General features: G+C 36.3%; 1 protein-coding gene across 9 annotated transcripts in view; it reads right to left on the reverse strand.

Moving 5' to 3' along the window:
• The window catches only part of fgf13a (fibroblast growth factor 13a), a 224,527-nt gene extending 209,470 nt beyond the window's left edge, over positions 1-15,057 (reverse strand). For 3 of the 9 annotated variants that reach the window (XM_087280431.1, XM_087280425.1, XM_087280427.1), the window contains exons 1-2: positions 14,933-15,057; positions 12,937-13,117 (exon numbers count right to left, since the gene is read on the reverse strand). In XM_087280431.1, the coding sequence (XP_087136557.1) occupies positions 12,937-12,985 (49 nt within the window). In that variant the 5' untranslated portion in view covers positions 12,986-13,117; positions 14,933-15,057. Of the gene's footprint in view, positions 1-12,936; positions 13,118-13,191; positions 13,457-14,932 lie in introns of those variants that run through there. The other 6 variants (XM_087280430.1, XM_087280423.1, XM_087280422.1 and 3 more) reach the window with 2 other exon arrangements.
• Positions 15,058-21,330: the final 6,273 nt, after the last annotated feature.

The raw sequence follows: 21,330 nt of genomic DNA on the forward strand, positions 1-21,330 counted from the left end.
CAGCAACTTGATCAAGCACTTGAACAGAAAGCCTACAATACTCGTCATCAAGGAGGACACCGGCGACTAAAAACCAACGGCCTAACTCAGCCTAAAAAGGCCAAATTGAATTTTTGTATCAAGAGTGGATCAAGAGTGAAGGTAATGTGAAGAGAAGCATATACCCATTCACATATTATGTCTTTTGCTTGCACACATATTAGGAGTGCATATTGCACTTGCTTACATTTCCCAGGCGCACACAGTTGAAAACCACGAGTCATATGACAAGAACTGACCAATCAGCTTCATTCTTTGTATGGAATATTCACATTTAGGTAGACTAATTACTTCAGAAAAACACAAAACACTCAAACTCTGCAGTGCTTTTTCGTACTATGGATGTCAATGGTTACAGGTATCCAGTTTTCTTCTGAATTTCTTCTTTTGTGTTAAAAAAGAACAACAGGTTTGGAACAAGTGAATGATGAGAGAATTTAAGTTTTGGGTGAACTATTTAAGTCTTTTGAATATGTCAAGCCGTTCTGATCAACCCATTGTAATGTTTTTCAGTGAATATTTAATTACTGAAAGAGCTGCAGTTTATTGTGTATTTGTATAGGTATATTTGATATGTTTTGAAAGTAACTTCAAAGTAAAGTAATTACTAATGTGATTACTTTTTACATGAAGTAATTAGTAATGTAATCAGATTACAATTTTCCAGTAGTAATCAGTCATTTGTAATCTATTACTTTTTTTTAAAGTAACTAACCTAACACATGCTGCAGAGAAAAACTGGTTTAAAAATTGGAACAACATGAGTAAAAACCAATAATGCTAATTTAACTTGAACTTACGGTAAGATAGAATCTTTGCAAACAAAACATAAACATAAGAAACAGAACAATGGTTGTGGATAAATCTCCATGCTAAATTCCCAGAGTTGACACAAGTTACTGCACTCTCAATTGCCCTATTGTACTTCATAAACATACAAGTGGTGCCTTCGTCCATAAATGACACTAAACGAAGCGGCTTATCTTTATATCAACAAATGGCACAAAAAAGCATTTCTAAATCTCAAACAATTCCATTCAGACCTGTAATCCAAAATCCTGAACTGCCACGTAATCCCACACCTCCAAAAAAAACACTGATGTCCTCTGAATCGGGCCATTAGTGTAATGAAAGAATCCAACAAATAATACCAATAACTAGATCAGTAGGACTCGTTATGAATGATTATTTCAGAGATTATGACACATTCCAACATAATACCCAACATACTGTGCTCAAAACACTAGAAACAGATATAAAAATTAAAATATTCAACACAAAATGGCAGATTATCCCCATAAAAATAAAGGCTTTGTTATAACTAAATGGAGAAGAGGAACTGGATGAGGAAGGCCAAGAGGTTGAATATTCTCGATTTAGAGGATGTGTGGTTGTGGCCTACATGCACAACACTGAGAGACTGATTGGGTTTTAATCCCCATAAATGCATTGCTGCATAAATCCCATTAGAACCATCACTGGGCCACTGCTGACATCAGTCATAATATGAAAACTTCAGAACAATGGGTTATTTAGGGTCACTCACTCCCTCTATTTCTCTCTCTCAGCCATTTCATTCTCATCAATTGTTTTATTCATGGACTTGAACTTCTTTGTGAACTCTGCATTGACGTAACATCTTATAATAAAATGTCTAAATTATCCAAACACAATTCAACATTGAACGAAAGCGTAACTCCCAAGTTTAAAGGTGAATGGGGTTGGATAAAAATATAGACTACAACGTATAATAAAGTGTTCTTTAAATCACAGTTTTACGATCAAACTTAGGACAAACCAGAGCTGTAATCATTTTTAACTATTACACTCTGAGGAAATAAGTGCAAAACTGTCAGTGGAATGGTACACTTTCACATTTGTACCCAATAAAGATGCATATTAAAACCTTTAAAGTAGTACATTTTAAAAGAGTACAGTCACAGTGACAGCTTTTGCACCTTTGGCACTAGCAATGTGTGTATATATATATATATATATATATATATATATATATATATATATATATATATATATATATATATATATATATATATATATATATATTCAATATCATAAGTTTTTTTAAATCATTTTTGAATATTCAAGCTGTCAAAGCAAGCATTTTTTTAATAGATGTCTAATAGACATCTTGACTAAAACCAGGCTAAATTTGGGCAATCAGTGAAAATCTAATACGCCAATAAGAATAGGCTAAAACTAGACTATTCATCAACTAAACAGAAATGAATGACTACACATATAAAGTCTTTCTAGTTTGTCTATTTGACGACTGGTCTAGTTTTGGGCTATTCTTAGATGGATTAGATTTTCACTGGCAGCCCAAGTTTAGCCTTGTTTTAGACAAGCTGTCTACGTTTCGCTGTCTATTAGATGTCTATTAAACACAAAATTGTTTGCTGTCTGTTTACATGACGCCACTGTTAATCAGGTCGTCTGACTGAGGCCTTGACTGTGACCTTCTGATCGGAGCAGTTCAAACTATAACTTATAAGTTGCCATCTAAGGAAAAGCTGATTTCCCCAGGAACTTAGAGGGTAGCTTTGACTTCCACTGAGTTCAGTGGCTTCCCGAGCTCTGGATTACTGCTCACTCACATCAACACAGGTTCTTGAAGACTTTAAGGTCACAGCATTTAATTAAGATCAGTCACCTGGCAACTTTGTGCTCTTCTGCATTTGAAGGTGACATAAGCATGACTTGCTTGAATATTAATTCCTGCATGAATATTTATCCCACTTTAGCATTAAAAATTGTTAAAGGGGACATATTATGCCACCCGTAATAAGATGTTAAATACATCTCCGATGCCTCCAGAATGTGTTTTTGAAGTTTCAGATGAAAATAACTTATTTGTTATGACGGGGCATATTAGCTTCTCTTTGAGTGTGAGCAAAAACACTGCATTTTTGTGTATACCCCTTTAAATCCTGGTGCTTTCCAAAAGAGGGAGCAGATTTTTATTCTGACACTGCAGAAACAACAAAACAAGTGAATCTCATGCAGCCAAAATTTTAGATACGTTTAGATAGTAAATTAAAATCTTACATGTCCAAACTGAAATCAAACGTTGATGGAAAGAAATCTTTCCCGAATGCTAAGTGAAAACAATTATGTACACTACCTGACAAAAGTCTTGTCGTCTATATAAATTTTAGGAAGAGGAAAAAATAACTTGACTTGTAGTTGATCATTTGGTATCAGAAGTGGCGTACATGAAAGGCGAAGGCCTCTAGATTAGGCTTATTTTACCAAATTAAAATATGATCTTGCCTTGATTTTTAATTATTTAACAGTATTTAACAGTGGACAGTGTGGTCTGAGCTTAAAGAACTCCAACCATACATCTCTGCAATAATTAAAATAATTTATTAATAAAGTCATCTGGAATGGCAAAGAAAGTATTCTTGCAGGACTCTAGAGTTCATCAAGATTGTTTGGATCTATTTTCAATGACTCCTTTATCTTACCCCAGACATGCTCAATAATGTTCATTCTGGTGACTGGGCTGGCCAATCCAGAAGCCCCTTGACCTTCTTTGCTTTCAGGAACTTTGATGTGGAGGCTTAAGTATGAAAAGGAGTGCTACCCAAGGTAATGGGTTGTTCTATTTTCATGTTTTCTGAGTTGGAAGATGCACCAGAAACCAGATTATAGCACTTACACACAAAAAAAATCTGATGATATGTCCCCTTTAACTATTATGCAAGCTGACAAAAGTGAAGAGAGGCACTTGAAACGTTATGACTGTTCTCCAAAACAAACAAAAGCCAGATTTGCATTATTTTCCTCTCTCCTCTGGCATGTTTTCAGGCTGCTGTTTTGACAAGCACTAGGGTCTTCTAAGGCGTTGAAGCGAGAAACGGCCGGCCGATCAGAAAGCACTAATCGTGCTGCTTCACCGGCGCGGCCGTCATTGACGAGGTGGAGGGAACAGCTATAAAGACAGGCCCGCGACATTCCCAAACATTTCAGAGAGCAAGGTGCGATGCAGAGTGACAGCTCTCTAATGCAGATGGAGTCTTGCTCTAGGGCTGCATGCTGAGATTTCTGTCAGTGTTGAGGAAGATGTAAACTGGAGTGTGGAACGCTGTCTAAAATCACACTGTCCTTATGCAGCCTTTACCAAACATTTACTAAACAAATGGTAGGCAATCAATTACATTTGGGGGCGACATGGTGGCGCAGTGGTTAGCACTGTCACCTCACAGCAAGAAGGTTGCTCTGTTACAAAGTATTTCTATGTCAAATGTATTCAACTTTAAAAATGTACAAAATATGGCCAAATGTGTTATGAAATAATTTTCCATGGTGATTTTCACAGGTGTATAACTAATATTTGAAATTATATATTGCAGTTGTCACGATTACCAGCGATCCAGCCTGTGCATATTGCTGGTAAACAAACAGTATTGCATAGAACTACAAATCTGCCAGCAAAAGAACTACAAGATCCAGTCATGCACCACTCACATACCTGGCCTAGATCCTGTCTGATTGCAAACACTCACAGCTGAAGCCGCTCATGAACTGATTACTAGGACTATAAAGACAGCACCTTATTGTGTGTGTGTTAAGTCCTAAGTAGTCTTGAAATACTGTTGTGAACATTACGACGCGGTTTCCCTTGCCTTCCGTGTTTAGAGCTTGTTTTGTTTTGTTTGTTTACGTTGTGTGCTGCCTGCCTTCTAATCTATTGGCTGTTATTTTGACTATGACTCTGGATTGCCCATACACTTCTGTTTGTTCCTGTATTGACCACGGCTTGCCTGACCACTCTGTTTAATAAAACCTGCAAAAGGAGCCTCACTCCATTATCCCGCGTCACGCCACAATACAGCAGTGTTGTGTTAAGGTCTTTTTTTGTTAGGACATTATCTGCGTTTCTACAGCTTTTTTATTATTATTTGTCCATTTATTTAGCTTACAGTGTGCTATGTTGTTACATTTTTATTCAGTAAATAATAAATAAAGGTAAATAGTAAAACTGCATTAATTAATGAAGCAAGTGCATATACAGTTGAAGTCAGAATTATTAGCCCCCCTGAATTATTAGCACCCTGTTTATTTTTTCCCCCAATTTCTGTTTAGCAGAGAGAAGATTTTTTGCAACACATTTCTAAATATAATAGTAATAAATTTACTCATTTCTAATAACTGATTCATTTTATCTTTGCCATGATGACAGTAAATAATATTTTACTTCATATTTTTCAAGACACTTCTATACAGCTTAAAGTGACATTTAAAAGCTTAACTAGGTTAATTAGACTAACTATCTGATTAGGGTAATTAGGCAAGTTATTGTAAAACAATGTTTTTTTTTTTTCTGTAGACTATCAGGAAAATATATAGCTTAAAGGGCCTAATAACTTTGACCTTAAAATTGCTTTTAAAAAAATAAATACTGCTTTTATTCTAGCCTAAATAAAACAAATAACAATTTTTCCAGAAGAAAAAATATTATCAGACGTACTGTGAAAATTTCCTTGCTCTAAACATTATTTGGAAAATATTTTACAAAGAAAAAAAATTCAAAGGGGGGCTAGTAATTCTGACTTCAACTGTATTTGAAGCAAGAAAGCAATGAAATTAATAAAATAACTAATTATGAAAAATTCCATAAAGAGCCATGAAATTGTAATTATATTATTATTAGAAAAATCTTGATGGGGTCAAGTGACAGATAATGATGCTGAAATTTGCTATTATTTTAAAAAAGATTTTGGAATTTGTTTTGCTTTATTGTGATTAGACAGAAGTTGTACAGAAAGTAAAGTTGGAAAGACAGAGAAGGGTAGTGGTATTACTGTATTTATCAAATGCAACTTTGGTGAGAATTCTAGCATTTTAATGGTGCTTAATTTTAAGGACCTTATAGTCCGTATCCAAGATGGCGGCGCGTCCAAATGCAGCAACTTCTCGCGGCCCACAAAACGGTGCTCTTGAACCCATTGCAGACACTTTCTTAATCACTCCATGTCTCTTGGAAACATTGTGCATTTGAATTATGTGCTTTATACATGTGAGTGGGCTTGACAAACCACCTGTAGAAACACTCTTCTCTCTTATTCACCTGACACTTTATCTAAACTCAATCTTACAAGAACTCAACAAGGAAAACAATGTTTTTTTTAAACGTACCACAATCATGTTGCACTGCTTATTCAACCTTAAATAATGCTTGCTCAATATTAAACCTTAAATACCACTTTTGCACAATATTCCCCTTTGATAGCTCTCTTGCACAATACCCTGCTCAACATTGTTCATTCTCATGTAAAAGTACTTGTACCTGTCTTATGTGTATAGTATCTAATAGTACAGGATATGTTAGTTATGCATAGGTTTTTTTAATAGCTCTTATATCCAGTGCTGTTTTTGTATTTATGATTAAATTATGTAGCACTGTTGTTCTGTGAGACACAACATGTTCACACATGTTGCAGAATGACGATAAAGCTTGACTTGACTCAATATAAAAATTCAATCGACCCCAAACTTTTGAACAGAACAGTTTATTAAACTGGATAACATATTGTTACTTAGTACTTTTTGCAATATTATGCAATTCTTTCATTCAGGAATGCAGAAGTAATGCATTTTTTTTGCTTAATTTACAGACTATCAATGTTTCCTCTCATTTAAAGCATAAAATGTGGGTGGCAACATACAAACAAAAAGTTCAGAGTCTCCTCTTTAATGTTACGTCTACCATTTAACCTACTGAAACATGCCACTGTTCAAAGCGTTCCTTTATAAACAAGTCATAAGTCCAGCAGATCAAGGAAGCCTGTTTTTATTCCACCTCCAGTCACACCATCAGTGAATGTTTCTGCAGCAGTCGGGGTGCCGCTATGCCAAGAAGATTAGAGCAGGTGTCAGAGCGGGGCACAAAAAAATGAGAAAAAAAACATAGGCTTCTGCTGCTTTGTGATTAATGAAGCCTCTCTAAATTATGCTCTGGATGCCTATTGATTTGGCACCGCATCTGCCCTGGAGATGAATTCATCTGCAAGAAAATATGAAAGACTTGCAAGCCCTGCTCAGCTGGTCCGGAGCCTGTGGCATTCATCCTCGGGCTAATTAGCGTGTGCTGTAGTCATGTGCCCTTGAGCATTCAGCACCGCTGGCCTGAATTACAGTACAGCGCTAGACTGATATTTATCAAGCCCTAAATAAGACACATATGGCTAGAAAATATGAATGAAGTCAGAGAAAGATTTTAACCAATAACTGGACTCAAGGTTTGATTTGAGGAGTCGTGAAATTTTAAAACAAAAGCCAAATCAAATAAGTTAAAACCACCAACAAAAGTTACAAAGCTCTTTCCATTTAAAATGATATGCAACCAAATCAAGATGCAGTACCTATACATGCTGCATTAGGAGTTTTTAATCTAAATTAGGTTCTATAGTTTCAAACTTCAAGGCAAAACAGAATGTTCTTAAATATTGGCTTACTACATAAAACATTTCCAAAGGAAACAGCAGACGAGCGGAATGAGAAGCAAATTGACACTCTGCCAGCAGTTTGTGCTTATGAACAGCATTGATATAAAGTGTTTCCTGGGTTACCGCTGTAAACAAACAGCGTTGTACCTATGAATGTTATGAACTTTATAATGGATTGTTCACAGGAAAGAAAAAGCTGTGTAAATTGTTCTAAAGACAGTCAGTTCTTCTCAGAGATTCACTCATATACAGTACTTTAATTGTTCCATGATTTTTTTGGCATCTCATCTGATTTAAATCATCTCATATTTGAATCAATTTTCAACCAGTTCTTGGTTCATCATTACATCCCAAAGTCTCAAAAAATGTTATATTTAGGGATGGGATATTTGCAAACATCAGGACAGACTTAATCTTGCATTAATAATGTGAACACCATAAGGAGCCATCCATACAGAGCCGTTTTTTCCAGTTCAGTGTGCTACTTTCCCATTGTTTTTCTATTTAAACACATGCTTGATGGATGTGCATAACCATTATGATCACACAAGTGATCATGCAGTGCCTCGCACATGAGCGCCATGTTTTTTGAAGGCAGTGTCAAAGTAAGAGAACTTTTGCATGCAGCGCCACTCATCAATGCCAGTTCCAAAGCAGTGGACCAACCAGAACTAGTATTCTAAGGGTGATAAGCTACCATTCACAGGTGCTCAAGTGGAATAAATCTGCATACCCAGGTGCTCTATGCCAGGGTTCCCAAACGTTTTAGCCCGCGACCCCCAAAACAACAATGCCAGTGACTTGCGACCCCCAATATCTTCTGAAGTGGTTATTACAGAAACCTTGCATGCAATGGCGCGCACACACACCAATAACCCCAAGTCTATTCTTCGTTGAATTTTTTAAAAATATATGTCAGTGTTGTAAATGTGCCAGAAAGCTTAATCTGGTATTTTAAAATCAATCTGCTGCATCTGATGCTATTGCTTTGTCTTATATATAATGCAATTACCCCAATGATCGCAATTCAATAGAACTAGTAGTTATAAGCTACCATAGTAACAATATACAGTGGTAATTATAACGACTATTTTTTTCTTTTCAGTAGGTTATGGATAAAATAAGGTCATTCTTATGGTTTAATAAAAATAAATAGATTTTTGGAGATCCCCAGGCGAGCCCCCTTCATTGTACCGTGACCCCTCGGGGGGTCCCGACCCCCACTTTGAGAACCACTACTCTAGGCCAAGGATGGATTTTTAAAATCCATTTCTGAGTGATGCTTCTTGCATTTCTAAATGCAAAGACATGTTCTGTTTAAATGGCATCTATTGTATCTGTTAGTTGAACGTGATTTTTATTTGCATTCAAGAAGGTTTACATTTTTCCTTTTCTTATAAAATCAGTTCTTGATTTCTTGGAAACTGAACCTATTATTTGGTGCACATATTGTTTTAGTTTAACTATATTGGTTTCTGTAAATTAATGACTTAAAGGGGACCTAATATGCTCAAAACACCCCACAAATCATTTGTATGACTCTTTGAAACTACTTCTTTTATGCTTTGATCCAAATTGTGTAATTTGGTGACTGTCGCTTTAAATTCAAATGAAACTGTGTTCTTTTCAAAAGAGGGGGGAGCTACAAATGCATGTGTGTCAGCATAGTGGCAGATTGAAAAACAAAACTAATATCCTATGCTAATGAGGGAGAGATCGTCACTAATGGAGAGGCTTCCCCCCTCCGATGACATGTAGAAAGGTAGAATGTCATAGCGTGTTTTCATACTATTTTTATGAAGTGTGATTATAACAAACAAATTAATTAATATATTTTCACCATTAGAAGCCCGTTATAATCACAGACTGTTGCCACACAATATGTAAAAAGCATTTATAAAAGCTATTTTTGCATAATAGGTCCCCTTTAATTAACTGATGTTGAGTCACAATTATAATTTTTTGTGACTGAATCGACCTGATGTCTTTATTCTCCACTGGCCTGTGGTGTTTTATGGGTCATATCAAAAGGCAATAACCTTAAAGGGGCTAAAGTATATGCAGAATTCAAGAACAATCATTAATAGCGACACCAGTGGCTGTTAAGTGAACTGCAGAAAAAATGCCTTGCTCATGATCGCATTGCACCTGTAAAGTAGAAGAGACTAAATAAAATGTTATGCCTATAATACAATATATTGAAAATGTTTGAAACCTGTAACTATTGACTTACATAGCATTTGTTTTTGCTACTATGGAAGTCAATAGTTACAGGTTTCCAACATTCTTCAATATATATTATTTTGTGTAAAATAGAACAAAGAACGGTTTAGCGCTTTTGTAACAGATTTTAAAGCACATAGGGTGAGTAAATTAATTTTGGGGTGAACTATCCCTTTAAAAATTCATTCAGACACTGTCCGCACTACTGAAAGTGCTTATGTTCAATTCACTTTTCTCTCAATAAGTAAATTAGCACACAAGAAAAAACACAATAGTGAGAAATGAGCAGTAAGAAAACATCTAATCATAGCAATATGTATTTGTTTTTGCATAACCTCTGCCATTCACTGACATCATATAAACAGATTAGATAATACAAAATATGACTGTTTGATTTAAAGTATAAATGAGACTATAAAGACTAGAGCTGGCTTTGATGGACCACAGTTTAACCTATTCCCTTTTCTTTGCATGAAATTGACTTTACAGTTCACAATCCCTCTCAACTTCATAACTAAACAAGCTTAGCTTCAATTGTTTTTGTTAGAGTATAGACGTAAACATCAAATCCTTTAGTTTACCCAGCAAAAATGACTGAACAAAAAAATCTTTCATTTGGGATTCATAACATGCTTTTAAGCTAATGGAAACTTTAAGATGTACAAATTATAAAAGCCTTAAATACAGCCCATTTAATGCACAATACATGGTCTAAAAATCATGAATAATACATAAACTGGGTAATAACTAGGTACTCTCCCTAAATCTACCCCTACCCTTAGCCCACATTGTTGTGGTTTTTTTTCTTGTGGACTATAAGTACACATTAAGCAAAACTACTTTAAAATGATGTGAACCGCTAAACTTTTACAAATTAAATACTGGGTAAAACTAACAAGAGATGTCGAAAAACACTAAAGTTAATGGAATCCTGAAAGTTTTAATGATGTTGAGTTGGCCACTGCAATGTGTTTCACAATAGCTCAAAACAAATAAGATGAAAGCCAGCATGCTGAGTAAATGAGTCATCTGCAATGCATTGACAAAGTGTTGCTTAAAACAAACAAATAAATAAACTCAGTCTGTTCTCATAAAGGTCTGCTGATGATGTATTGTAAATACCAATGATAAAAACACATAAATGTTATGCTGAATTTCCATAATTACATGCCAAGTTTGTACTGTATGTCTTTTCATTTTTTTCATAAAAAGAATACTGTAAAACACAAGGTTCCACACAATTCCTTCATGTTGCCACAACCCAAATCGATTAAGTTAACTTAATTGTTTTATGTTCAAATCACTTAAATTTATAAAAATGATTAAGATTTTAAAAAAAACCTTAAGAACTGTTATTTCAACTCATTTTAAATTAGTTTGAACAAGCAGCAAATGTCATTTTTTTGAGTGTATGGAATAGATTCATCTTTCTTTCCTCATGGACATTTTTCTGTATTGAAAAATCCATAAAAATTATTTATTAAATAGTTTGCTCATTACTATTTCCAATCAACACTTTAATGAGTGAAGGCAGGCTTCATAGATAACAGGCCCACAGCCAGGGGGCGTTCGGGTGGTTCAAAAAACCCACCTCTCACTGACAAAAGTCCACAATTTGTCCCATACATGAGCTTATTTATTCTATTTTGTCTGCTATGCCATCCTAAAAAAATTTTTGGGGGGGGACTACAACAACAACAAGGTAAGGCATCTTTTGCTACAGTTTTGTTTTTAAATAGAGAAAACATTTTTCAAGTAACTTTTAATCTAAATCTTGGACTTATTCTTAAAACAAAAACTGATCAATAAAGGTTGTGAAGCACCAAAAGCAGCCCATATTACAATTAATTTGAATACTAACTTGGCTATTGTTGTTATCCATCATTTTTCTATTTTTTCAAGACAAATCATGAAGCTTACATTATAATATCATATTATTATTATTTTGGGGGGCATAGTGGCTTAGTTGTTAGCACTGTCACAACCTCTGATAAATAAAGGGACTAAACCGAAAAAAAATTAATGAATGAGTTATTATTATGTTTTAATTATTTTTTTTTATTCAAATGGCCAAACTCTGACTGAGGAAAGTTGAAAGTGCTGGCCAGTTTGCTATTTGCCTGATAAATGACAATAGGCTACAGATGGGCTACTGTTTTTCTCTAATGATATATGATGTAATTAATTTGTATTTTAAAAATAAGTATTTATTAATATTTCTTCATTCAAAATTTGTAGTAAATATTTTGTTACATCAAAAAGTGTGGTTATGATGATCATCCAACAAGATAGTACAGCTAAAAAGTGCTTTAAATGCGGTATTTAAACCTCATAGTAAAACAATAAATGAGGCCAATTCTTTGAGAAAAAAAAGAGCTACCCCTTTTACCAGGCTGACTACGATGAACAAATAAATAATTAAAAACATTCAAAACTATATAATAATATTTTATTGAAGAAATAATATGGTAAAAAATGTTATAATTTATCTTCTAGAAGTTGCTTGCTATCAGGCTCGCTTTTATCATACTATATTCTATTGGTTTTCATCAGTCGGAACAAAAGACCACAGCATATTCATGTTGTTGTAAACTGCAATGCAAAGCCCTCAGCAGACAGACAGCATGCACGTCAATTTAATCGCGAGGAGGTTTCTTTGGCAAGCCTGTAGCCCCTTTGTCTCCATGGCAATGGTCGGCCAGTTTACATCCCGCTGAAGCGCGGCTGTTCCAGAGACGTGCAGAAGCGCATTTTACGCAATAGGTCATTTGCGCAGTCGCTACCCAAAACAAACGATTCCGCGTCATCACACGGCGCACGTCGTTGCGAATACGATGAATATTTTAATAGTTACCTTAACGTGCAAAAAAAGGAAACATAAAAGGGGAAATCATTGGTTTTATTGCAGGCAACGTTAAAGCGACAGCCCAATAATTCATCTCTGCAGAACAGACTGAATGGGATTGTGCTGCTTTTCAGTCTTTATCAGGTGGCAGTTTTTATTAATCGTTCACAACATATTGAATTTGTCTTCTCGTAAACGTTTGTCCTAGACCAACGTTTGCACATTGATATTGGCCAATTTCCATAACTGCTTTTATGTTTTCAAAATTGAGTAACAATGCAACGAGTGGGAGATGAATGAGAGCTCACGGTCGCTTTAAACCTGTGATGAACGGAGACGGTTTAAGACTCTCCTTACCCTTTGAAGCATCCTTTTCTTCTTTAGGCTTAGCCACTTTTCCGCTCATAGATCCCAGTTTGGATGTATAGATCCCGAATTAGACTAAAACCCGAAATCCTTCAGTCGTGTATGCCCACTGCCGCTTTAGGAAATCCTTGGCAAATCCAAAACAAAGGTGCCAGGTGAGGAGATAAGAGCTCTGCAAGAAATGCATTAAAATAAATAAAAGTGCGTGATTTATATACACAATAAGGAAAGCGAGGGTTCTCGTACCTTCTATCGACATCTATCAACATGCAGTTACACATGCAGACAACTGTAGTCGAGTTTTCAAAGCGCGTAGTAACAAGTCCGCCAATGTCACAATCAAACGCAGACCTTCGCGTAGTGCTCTTTGTTATCAACAAGGTTATCTCACCTTATCTCTTCCACGTTGTCTCCTACATTAATGCACATTGATATAGAAAAGCGGCTCCCGCATGAAGCTCGAGCAGAGGAAAACACGACGAACCCTCGCGAATGAAGCAAACCGGAGAACAAAAAAGCGCGAGGGAAGGAGAGGGGCTTCCACCGAGTGTCAGCCGACGTCAGCGGTGACACGGTGGACGCGAACGCTGAAATAACCTGAGGAACCACCTTTTGATACTGTACACTCGAATATTCACAGATGCACTAGCCTGTTGCCAGCGTTTGCAGTAGCTGGGGTGGATGTAAAACACACCATGCTGTAGTGTGAGCAACAGGATAGCTACTATGAGTCAAAACCGAATCATCACATCAGATGCAGATGGAATGAAATCACTGCCGTCCATAAAATCGCTTGTAGATTTTTTATAAGGTAGGCTATATTAAATTTTATGCGCGCATTTTTTTATTTAAACTATCTCACAAATTAAATGCATTTACAGGCTATTGAGCGCTTATTTATTAATCGAGGCATTTAGGCTATATAACATATGAACATCAAAATTAAATACTTTTAAAATTGCAGTCGCTTGTAAATATTATGACAAGCTGTTCAAAGTCAGTTTAACTTAGTATAAGTTCAATGGACTCATGAGGTTAATTTGATTAAGCTTAAAAATTTAAGGCAACCAGGATTTTTTACAGGGTAATTGTATAGCCTACATTTATGGAAATGCACCAAAAGTTGGTAACTAAACATTTAAAAAAAAAGTTTAAACATTTTAATTCAAATTAAACATTTGAATTTAATTTAAGAAATATCACAGACATTTTTAATAATTAAAAAATAACTATAAAATAATTAGGCTACGGTTTAGTGATTAAACTGACTATAGGGTGCATGATGAAGAGATATGCAGTAATAAACATTTGAAGTGGACCAAAATCCATTTCACCCATTGTTTTTTCTCAATTTTGATTTCTTTTTGTTGTTTTTTTTCACTTCGAGTGTTGACCACTGATTCAATACTTGCACGAAACGGTTCTCCAATAATATAAAGTACTATACACTGTAAAAAAAAATGTTTCATTCTTTTAGAATATTGTGTGCATGATCTAATGTTAGCCACTAGGGGTATCCGTTTGAAACACCCCCCACGTCCATCTCATCCGTCCCCAAGTTGAAACACCATCAATCGGTTATGATATAAATCCTTTTTAAATGCCTCAACATGAATGATTAATAAAATCCCCCTGAATCCACAATCATAAAACATTAAAGTAGCTCGGTGTATGTGCCAAAAAAGATCAAATACACTGGAAAAGGGTAATATTCAAAATATTTAAGCAGATTACGCGGATTGTTATAATTTTTGTGGACTTCTTTAATATAGTCCCCGGAGTGGACCAAGTGGTCTTGTCCTAAAAATATCCACATCGAGAAAAACAAAATAATACTTTTGCTTTAAGAGCCAGCTATGCGATAAGCAAAGTAATTAATGCAGTTTTGACGATCACATAATCAAAAAAAAAAAAAAAAAAAGAGTACTTCGTAGTGACTTATTGTAGCCTTGACATATACTGTGCAATAAAACATGCATCGTCTTACCCGTTTAAACTACGAAGAGAGGCAGATAATGTTGAACTGTCCCAGTCTTCCTTTCGGTGTACAGTGTAATCTCCGTAGGCTACTGCACTGTATACTGATCACTCTCTGTCCGCTAGACACCAATTGAGCCCCAACGGCTTCACTTTGACATTCTGCCCGTCTTTGTCCCTGCTAATTCGGAGTTGACAGACATCAGACTGTTTATCACCTGATGTATTGTTCTCTTTTGCGGCACTGAGAGTGGAAGAAACAGAAGGCGACGATCCATTTCAAGATCCATACTTGCTATTTTTAGGGACAGGACGCCTTTCAAAGTTTCATTGACTAGACTTTCTTAAGATGCTGTAGAGGGATTTAAAGTGACGATGTTGGCATCTTATTTGTTAAATCATAAATTAAGAAATCTAATACAAAACAAGAGGAATAAAAGGATTTTGAACATTTACACAATCCTTTAGTCATTTAAAACAATACATGGCTACTATAAATTGACAAACAAATCCAAGAAAAGAGAAAAAGGTAAAGATTCACTTAATGATGTTTGTAAATTTCAGTTTTTACTTGAAATATGAACAGCAGTTTAGTGAAGGGCAATTATACAGTACAGTATCTGAAAGTTGCATTGTGAAAATTACAGTATTTTTACAGTTAGGATATACAGTACTGTAAACACACTCACCGGCCACTTTATTAGGTACACCTTAATAATACCGGGTTGGACCCCCTTTTGTCTTCAGAACTGCCTTAATCCTTCATGGCATAGATTTAACAAGATACTGGAAATATTCCTCAGAGATGTTGGTCTATATTAACATAATAGCATCACACAGCTGCTGCATATTTGTCAGCTGCACATCTATAATGTGAATCTCTCAATTCTCCACATCCCAAATGTGTTTTTTATTGGATTGAGCTCTGGTGACTGTGGAGGCCATTTGAGTACAGTAAACTCATTGTCACGTTCAAGAAACCATTTTTAGATGATTCGCACTTTATGACAAGGCACATTATCCTGCTGGAAGTAGCCATAAGAAGATGGGAACACTGTGGTCATAAAGAGATGGACATTTTGGTGGAATGATGGAATATTTTTCTCTTTTTCTGACTGTTTTCAGTAAACCCTAGAGATGGTTGTGCGTGAAAACCCCAGTAGATCAGCAGTTCCTGAAATACTCAGACCAGCCCATCTGGCATAAACAACCATGTCACGTTCAAAGTCAGTTAAATCACCTTTCTTCCCCATTCTGATGCTCGGTTTGAACTGCAGCAGATCATCTTGACCGTGTCTATATGCCTAAATGCATTGAGTTGCTGCCATGTGCTAGGCTGATTAGAAATTTGCGTTAGCGAGCAGTTGGACCTGTGTACCTAAAGTGGCTAGTGAGTGTACATATACAGCAAGATACATGGTGCTGTAAATGTAAATACAGTATTTTAGTAATTGATTTAACAGTGTTGAACTGAAAAACTGAAATATTTACAGCAGCATGACTTCCCATATATGGAGTTTTCCTCCACAAATAATGATGGCATTTTGAGGTTGCAATCTGCAAAGTCACCTTGGAGAATTCAAGAAGATGGCAAGAAAAGAGGCCATCCAAGATGTGCGGGTTAAAGTGAGCTTTATCAGAGCACAGTGTATCTTCTGGGTTTGCATTTTGTTAGGCAAGAGCTCACATCTCAGCATGGGAGAGAGCTGAAGGCTATGCTAACCTCTCTTTGCCCTTCACTGTTCTTCTGAAACATCTCTGCATGTTTCAGAAATGTGTCTGTCTTTTAAGAAAGTCTGTCAAATATGAAATCCAGAAAAAGGCATAATGCAAAGAAATATATTATAATCTGACTCAAGCCAATGCTTGTTTGAATGCTAATTTATGGTGCAACAATGTTGACAGTTACCAGTATTACTGGAGCTAACTGCTTGAATTATTTACAAAACAGCTAAGTCTCTTGTTCTCACATTGTAATTACTTCTTTCAAGTCTGTCATTGTTCTCTCAGAAATAATGCATTGCTACCACCAACATTAAAGCTAAACAAAATGTGCTTTTATAAGTGATACAGAATAAGGAATGCTTAGTTTAATGTACAGTACCCAGAATTTTTACCATTAAATCTGTCTTGAGTTGTGGTGTACAGTACACTGAACTGTCAGCTCCTTGTCTGGACACAATCCACACAATGCACATGCTGTACAAAAGTGACACGCTTACAGTCTCTGTGCGTGTACGTTCTTGCAGGACAGGACTTCACCATAGATTAATGTCCTTACCCTTCTTCATTTATATTCATGAGAACTGAGCAATGCATGGGAAATTTCTGTGTTGGATCTGGTTGCATTAAAGAGCGGTACAGATTTCCAAACAGGGAATCAATATTCTCCATGTCCATTAATATGCAAAAGGTCGCAAAGGTCATTGTGGACCTGATCAATGAAAAGGTCACCAGTTGGATCGCATGATGAAAACATCTGGCTGAAAAACAATCTCATTATTCCGCAACTGGCTTGTCAGTTTAGAGAAATTTACAACTCTGTCATCACACTGTATATAATTTGCTTAGGCAGCTTTTACGTTTTTGCACTGATCATAAAATCTCATTCGTTCATTTTCCGCTGGCTCAGTCTCTATTTCAGAGGTCACCACAGCGGAATAAACTGCCAACTATTCCAGTATGTTTTTACGCAGCCGATGCCCTTTTAGCCACAACCCAGTATTGTGAAACACACATTCACACTCACTTACACACACACATACACTCAAACACTACGGCCAATTTAGTTTATCCAATTCAACTATACCGCAAGTCTTTGGACTGTAGGGGAAACTGGAGCACCCGGAGGAAACCCACATGAACCCAGAGAGAACAAGCACACTCCACACAGAAAATGCCAACTGGCTCATTTAGGACTTGACTCACCTTCTTGCTGTGAGGCGACAGTGTTAACCACTGAGCCGCCATGCCACCCTCATCATAAAATGTATAAAATCAAAATATTAATAAAAAAATTAGTTGTTTCAACACAAATTTGGGCAAAAAGATGCAAGAAAATGTAAGCACCCAACAACTGGTTGTTTAGAATCAGGTTTGGGTTAAAACCACCAAGCATTTTTAGTGTAAATTATAACATTAAGAATTAAACAGACCGCTTATTTACTTATTTAGCTCTTTTATTACAATTCATGTCCTAAATGATTTGTTAATGAAGTATCGATTAGTGGTCAATATAGGTTTTAAATTAACTGATTCCCATGCTAATGTATACAAAAACCCCAATGTATACAACACAATTTGACTATGGTCAAAGTTGGACTCTGCACCATACTTGACAGTTTTTAACTCTTAAAGTACATATATTTTTAAAATGTTCATTGTTAAAATTTAAAAATTTAATTTAATTAGTGAATCACACCGGTTAAAATAGCTCTGGGGTGGTGTTTACATGACATGAATAACTTTTTGGGCAGACCCTGACAATGGAACCCAGGGTCATTATGATTACTTACCTCTGTATACATTTCTGGAGAGATCAAAATACGTCCCAGAAGCTATGTTTTTTGCAGTATTTGTTTTCAAGAATCCACCAGAGGCTGCTGTGTATGCTTTTTTAGATCTTAAATTTCTCTCGTGAGTGCTATTCATGCCTTCTGTTCTTGCGTAAATCCACCAGATGGTGCTGTTGTTGCTGCCCTCCCCTCCCCTTCCCTAAACCCAACCAATAGTGTTTTAAAAAGCACGATAACCCACTCACCCTCTTCCCTAAACCCTACCTAAGTGTTTAAAAATGCAATCTAAAAAAATAAAAGCTGATTTTTACCCTGTTTATAGATTCTACCACATTCGTACCCTGTTATTTACTTGTTTTTTTAGTTTTTTTAGCATTTGTTTTTGTCTTACCTGCATTCTGGAATCGTTCTTCACCAGAATCGAACACCGTTGTTTTGGTCAATTCCGCTCTGCATCTAAAGTCCACCAACGTACATGGCAAGCTACCAGAGTAACTGGTAGAAGCGGAAAGTCGTCTGTACACTCTCAGAAATAAAGGAACACGAGTTGCACTGTGGTGGTACCTTTTTAAAAGGTACACATTTGTACTTGAAGGCTTCATATTCGTACCTCAAAAGTATATAGTAGTAGTTAACATTTTAAGAAGAACACTTTTGTACGTTTCAGGTACCAATATGTACCCTTGAGGTATTAATATGGACCTTTGAGGTACAAATTTGTACCTTTTGAAAAGGTACCACACAGTGACAGATCTTGTACCTTTATTTCTGAGAGTGTATGGAGGCAAGCGGTCAGCTGGTAAAAGGAACAGCATCATACCGCCCCAGTCATGGGCGGACTGGGACAAAAATTCAGCCCTGGCACTGTACCCACACCAGCCCACATTACCACACCGACACAGCCCCACCCACAGACACGCACATTCACTATTTATTTTGATGTACAGATGGTGAAATACTATGACATTTTTTCCAGATTTTGATTATGTCCGGGTAACCTCGGATTGGGTCAGCTCATCTTGAAACCAGGCGGCAGTTGCCGATTGGGCCAAATACTTAACATTTTTTATTATTATTAATTTCATTATCATCATCATAATATCACATCTAGCAAGAGATAAAAGCGGTCTGCACCTAAAAACAATACATATTTAAAAAAACTGATCGGCCCACATTTAAAAATTGGTCCGGCCCTTCTGGCATTTGCCAGAATTGCCAGATGGCCAGTCCGCCCCCAGTAGAGTTCGTTTTAAAGATGAAATGCAGCCATACTGTACGTTGCTCTAGCTACATAATTAGCAATCTCCAGATATGTATACAGGGCTACGTTTTCAGAATAAGCCTATGTTGTGAAAATGTAAACATTTTAAATCAGGTTTCAAAATGCAAACATTTGGAAAGATACTATTGAAAATTACACAATTATTATTATTTTATTCTATATAATTGTTATTTTATATATGCTTCTTTATAATGTTTCTTCACCAACTACCTACCTAGCAATATCAACAACTTTTCAAAAAAACAGTCAGGAAAAAACTTTTCCCGTTTTATTATAATTTTATGTAAATTTACCCAAAGTGACTTTTACATCCCCATTTTTTTCAGTGAGGCAGTTCCCTACCAAATCCAAAAGCAATAACAAACTCAGTCTTAACTTCAACATTTTGCAGACGCTTTTATCCAAAGCGACTCACACACACACCATGAACAGCTAGGGGGTTGGCTCATTGCTCAAGGGACTCAGCAGTGGTATTGAGGGTGGACGAGAATGCTTGTTATTCACTCCCAACACCTACAATCCATGTCAATACCAGGACTCAAACTAGCCAGCTTTGGATCCCAAGTTCACTTGTCTAACCATTAGGCCATGGCTGCCTCAAGTCAAATGACATGCAAATTATGATCCATTAAGGTATTACCTGCTGTATCTCCTCTGTGATTCTCCCACTCTGTCCTTTGTGCTACTCAGTCGTCAACTCAATCAACCTTGTTAAAATAACAGTCGTTAAGATTAAAGACCATGAATTATGTCAAAGCGGTAAGTCAGGGGTGTTTGATTTCCAGAGGTGTCCTTGCAATGCTTTTACTGATGAACGGTTGGAACGATGGTATTACGTGGGCAACAATTATCCAAATGTTCATGAAGAAAGGCTCAGCTGTGAATACTCAGTTATGGGCTGACATTAATGCCAGCTTTACTTCCACAGCCCGGACGCAATCGCAGTCGTTTCCTCAAAGTTGTTTTTTGAGGAGGCGCACATTTCAAAGCCCCTTTATAGAACTCGAGTGACGCTTGTAGAAGTTTTTGCTTCATCACTGAAGCCTTGTTCAATCTCAGTATTTTTAAATTTAGTGCTTTAAAGTCCACGAGCATCTGATCTGAAATATACAAGCTTGTTGAGGTGGTGATCAAATATGATTTTTTGTTATATAAACCTGACAATGAATGAGAAAATATGCCATTTGAAGAGTTTTTAGGATCATATGGGACCGCTCTAAAAATAATTTTCTGGGACAGAGAGGGAAAAAGTGTTTTAGGAATAAAGAGCAAGTGATTTATAGACTGCTGTTATGCTGAGGTTTTTAGTTACAAGGCCTATTTGGTAAATATTGGTATGTCCAGCACTTTGGGTGAGTCTGATTACGGAGTAATTAATTTCCTTTCATGATCAGTAATATCTTCCAACAGTATGAAATCACACCAAGAGCACCTGAGGGTTATATGGCTGACTTTGCAATGTACATAATTGCTTACCACCCACAGAGGTATTTATTAAGTACCTTAGAGAGGATATTTCCCCTATATTTGCTGAATCAGCACTTTCTTTCTCCAGCTCTGTATTGTGCACATATGCTAGCAATGACAAGCCCCGACAGAATCGGCCAACTG

Source organism: Danio rerio, chromosome 14, assembly GCF_052040795.2.
Source record: "Danio rerio strain M-AB ecotype USA chromosome 14, GRCz13ab, whole genome shotgun sequence".
Taxonomy (NCBI): Eukaryota; Metazoa; Chordata; class Actinopteri; order Cypriniformes; family Danionidae; genus Danio; species Danio rerio.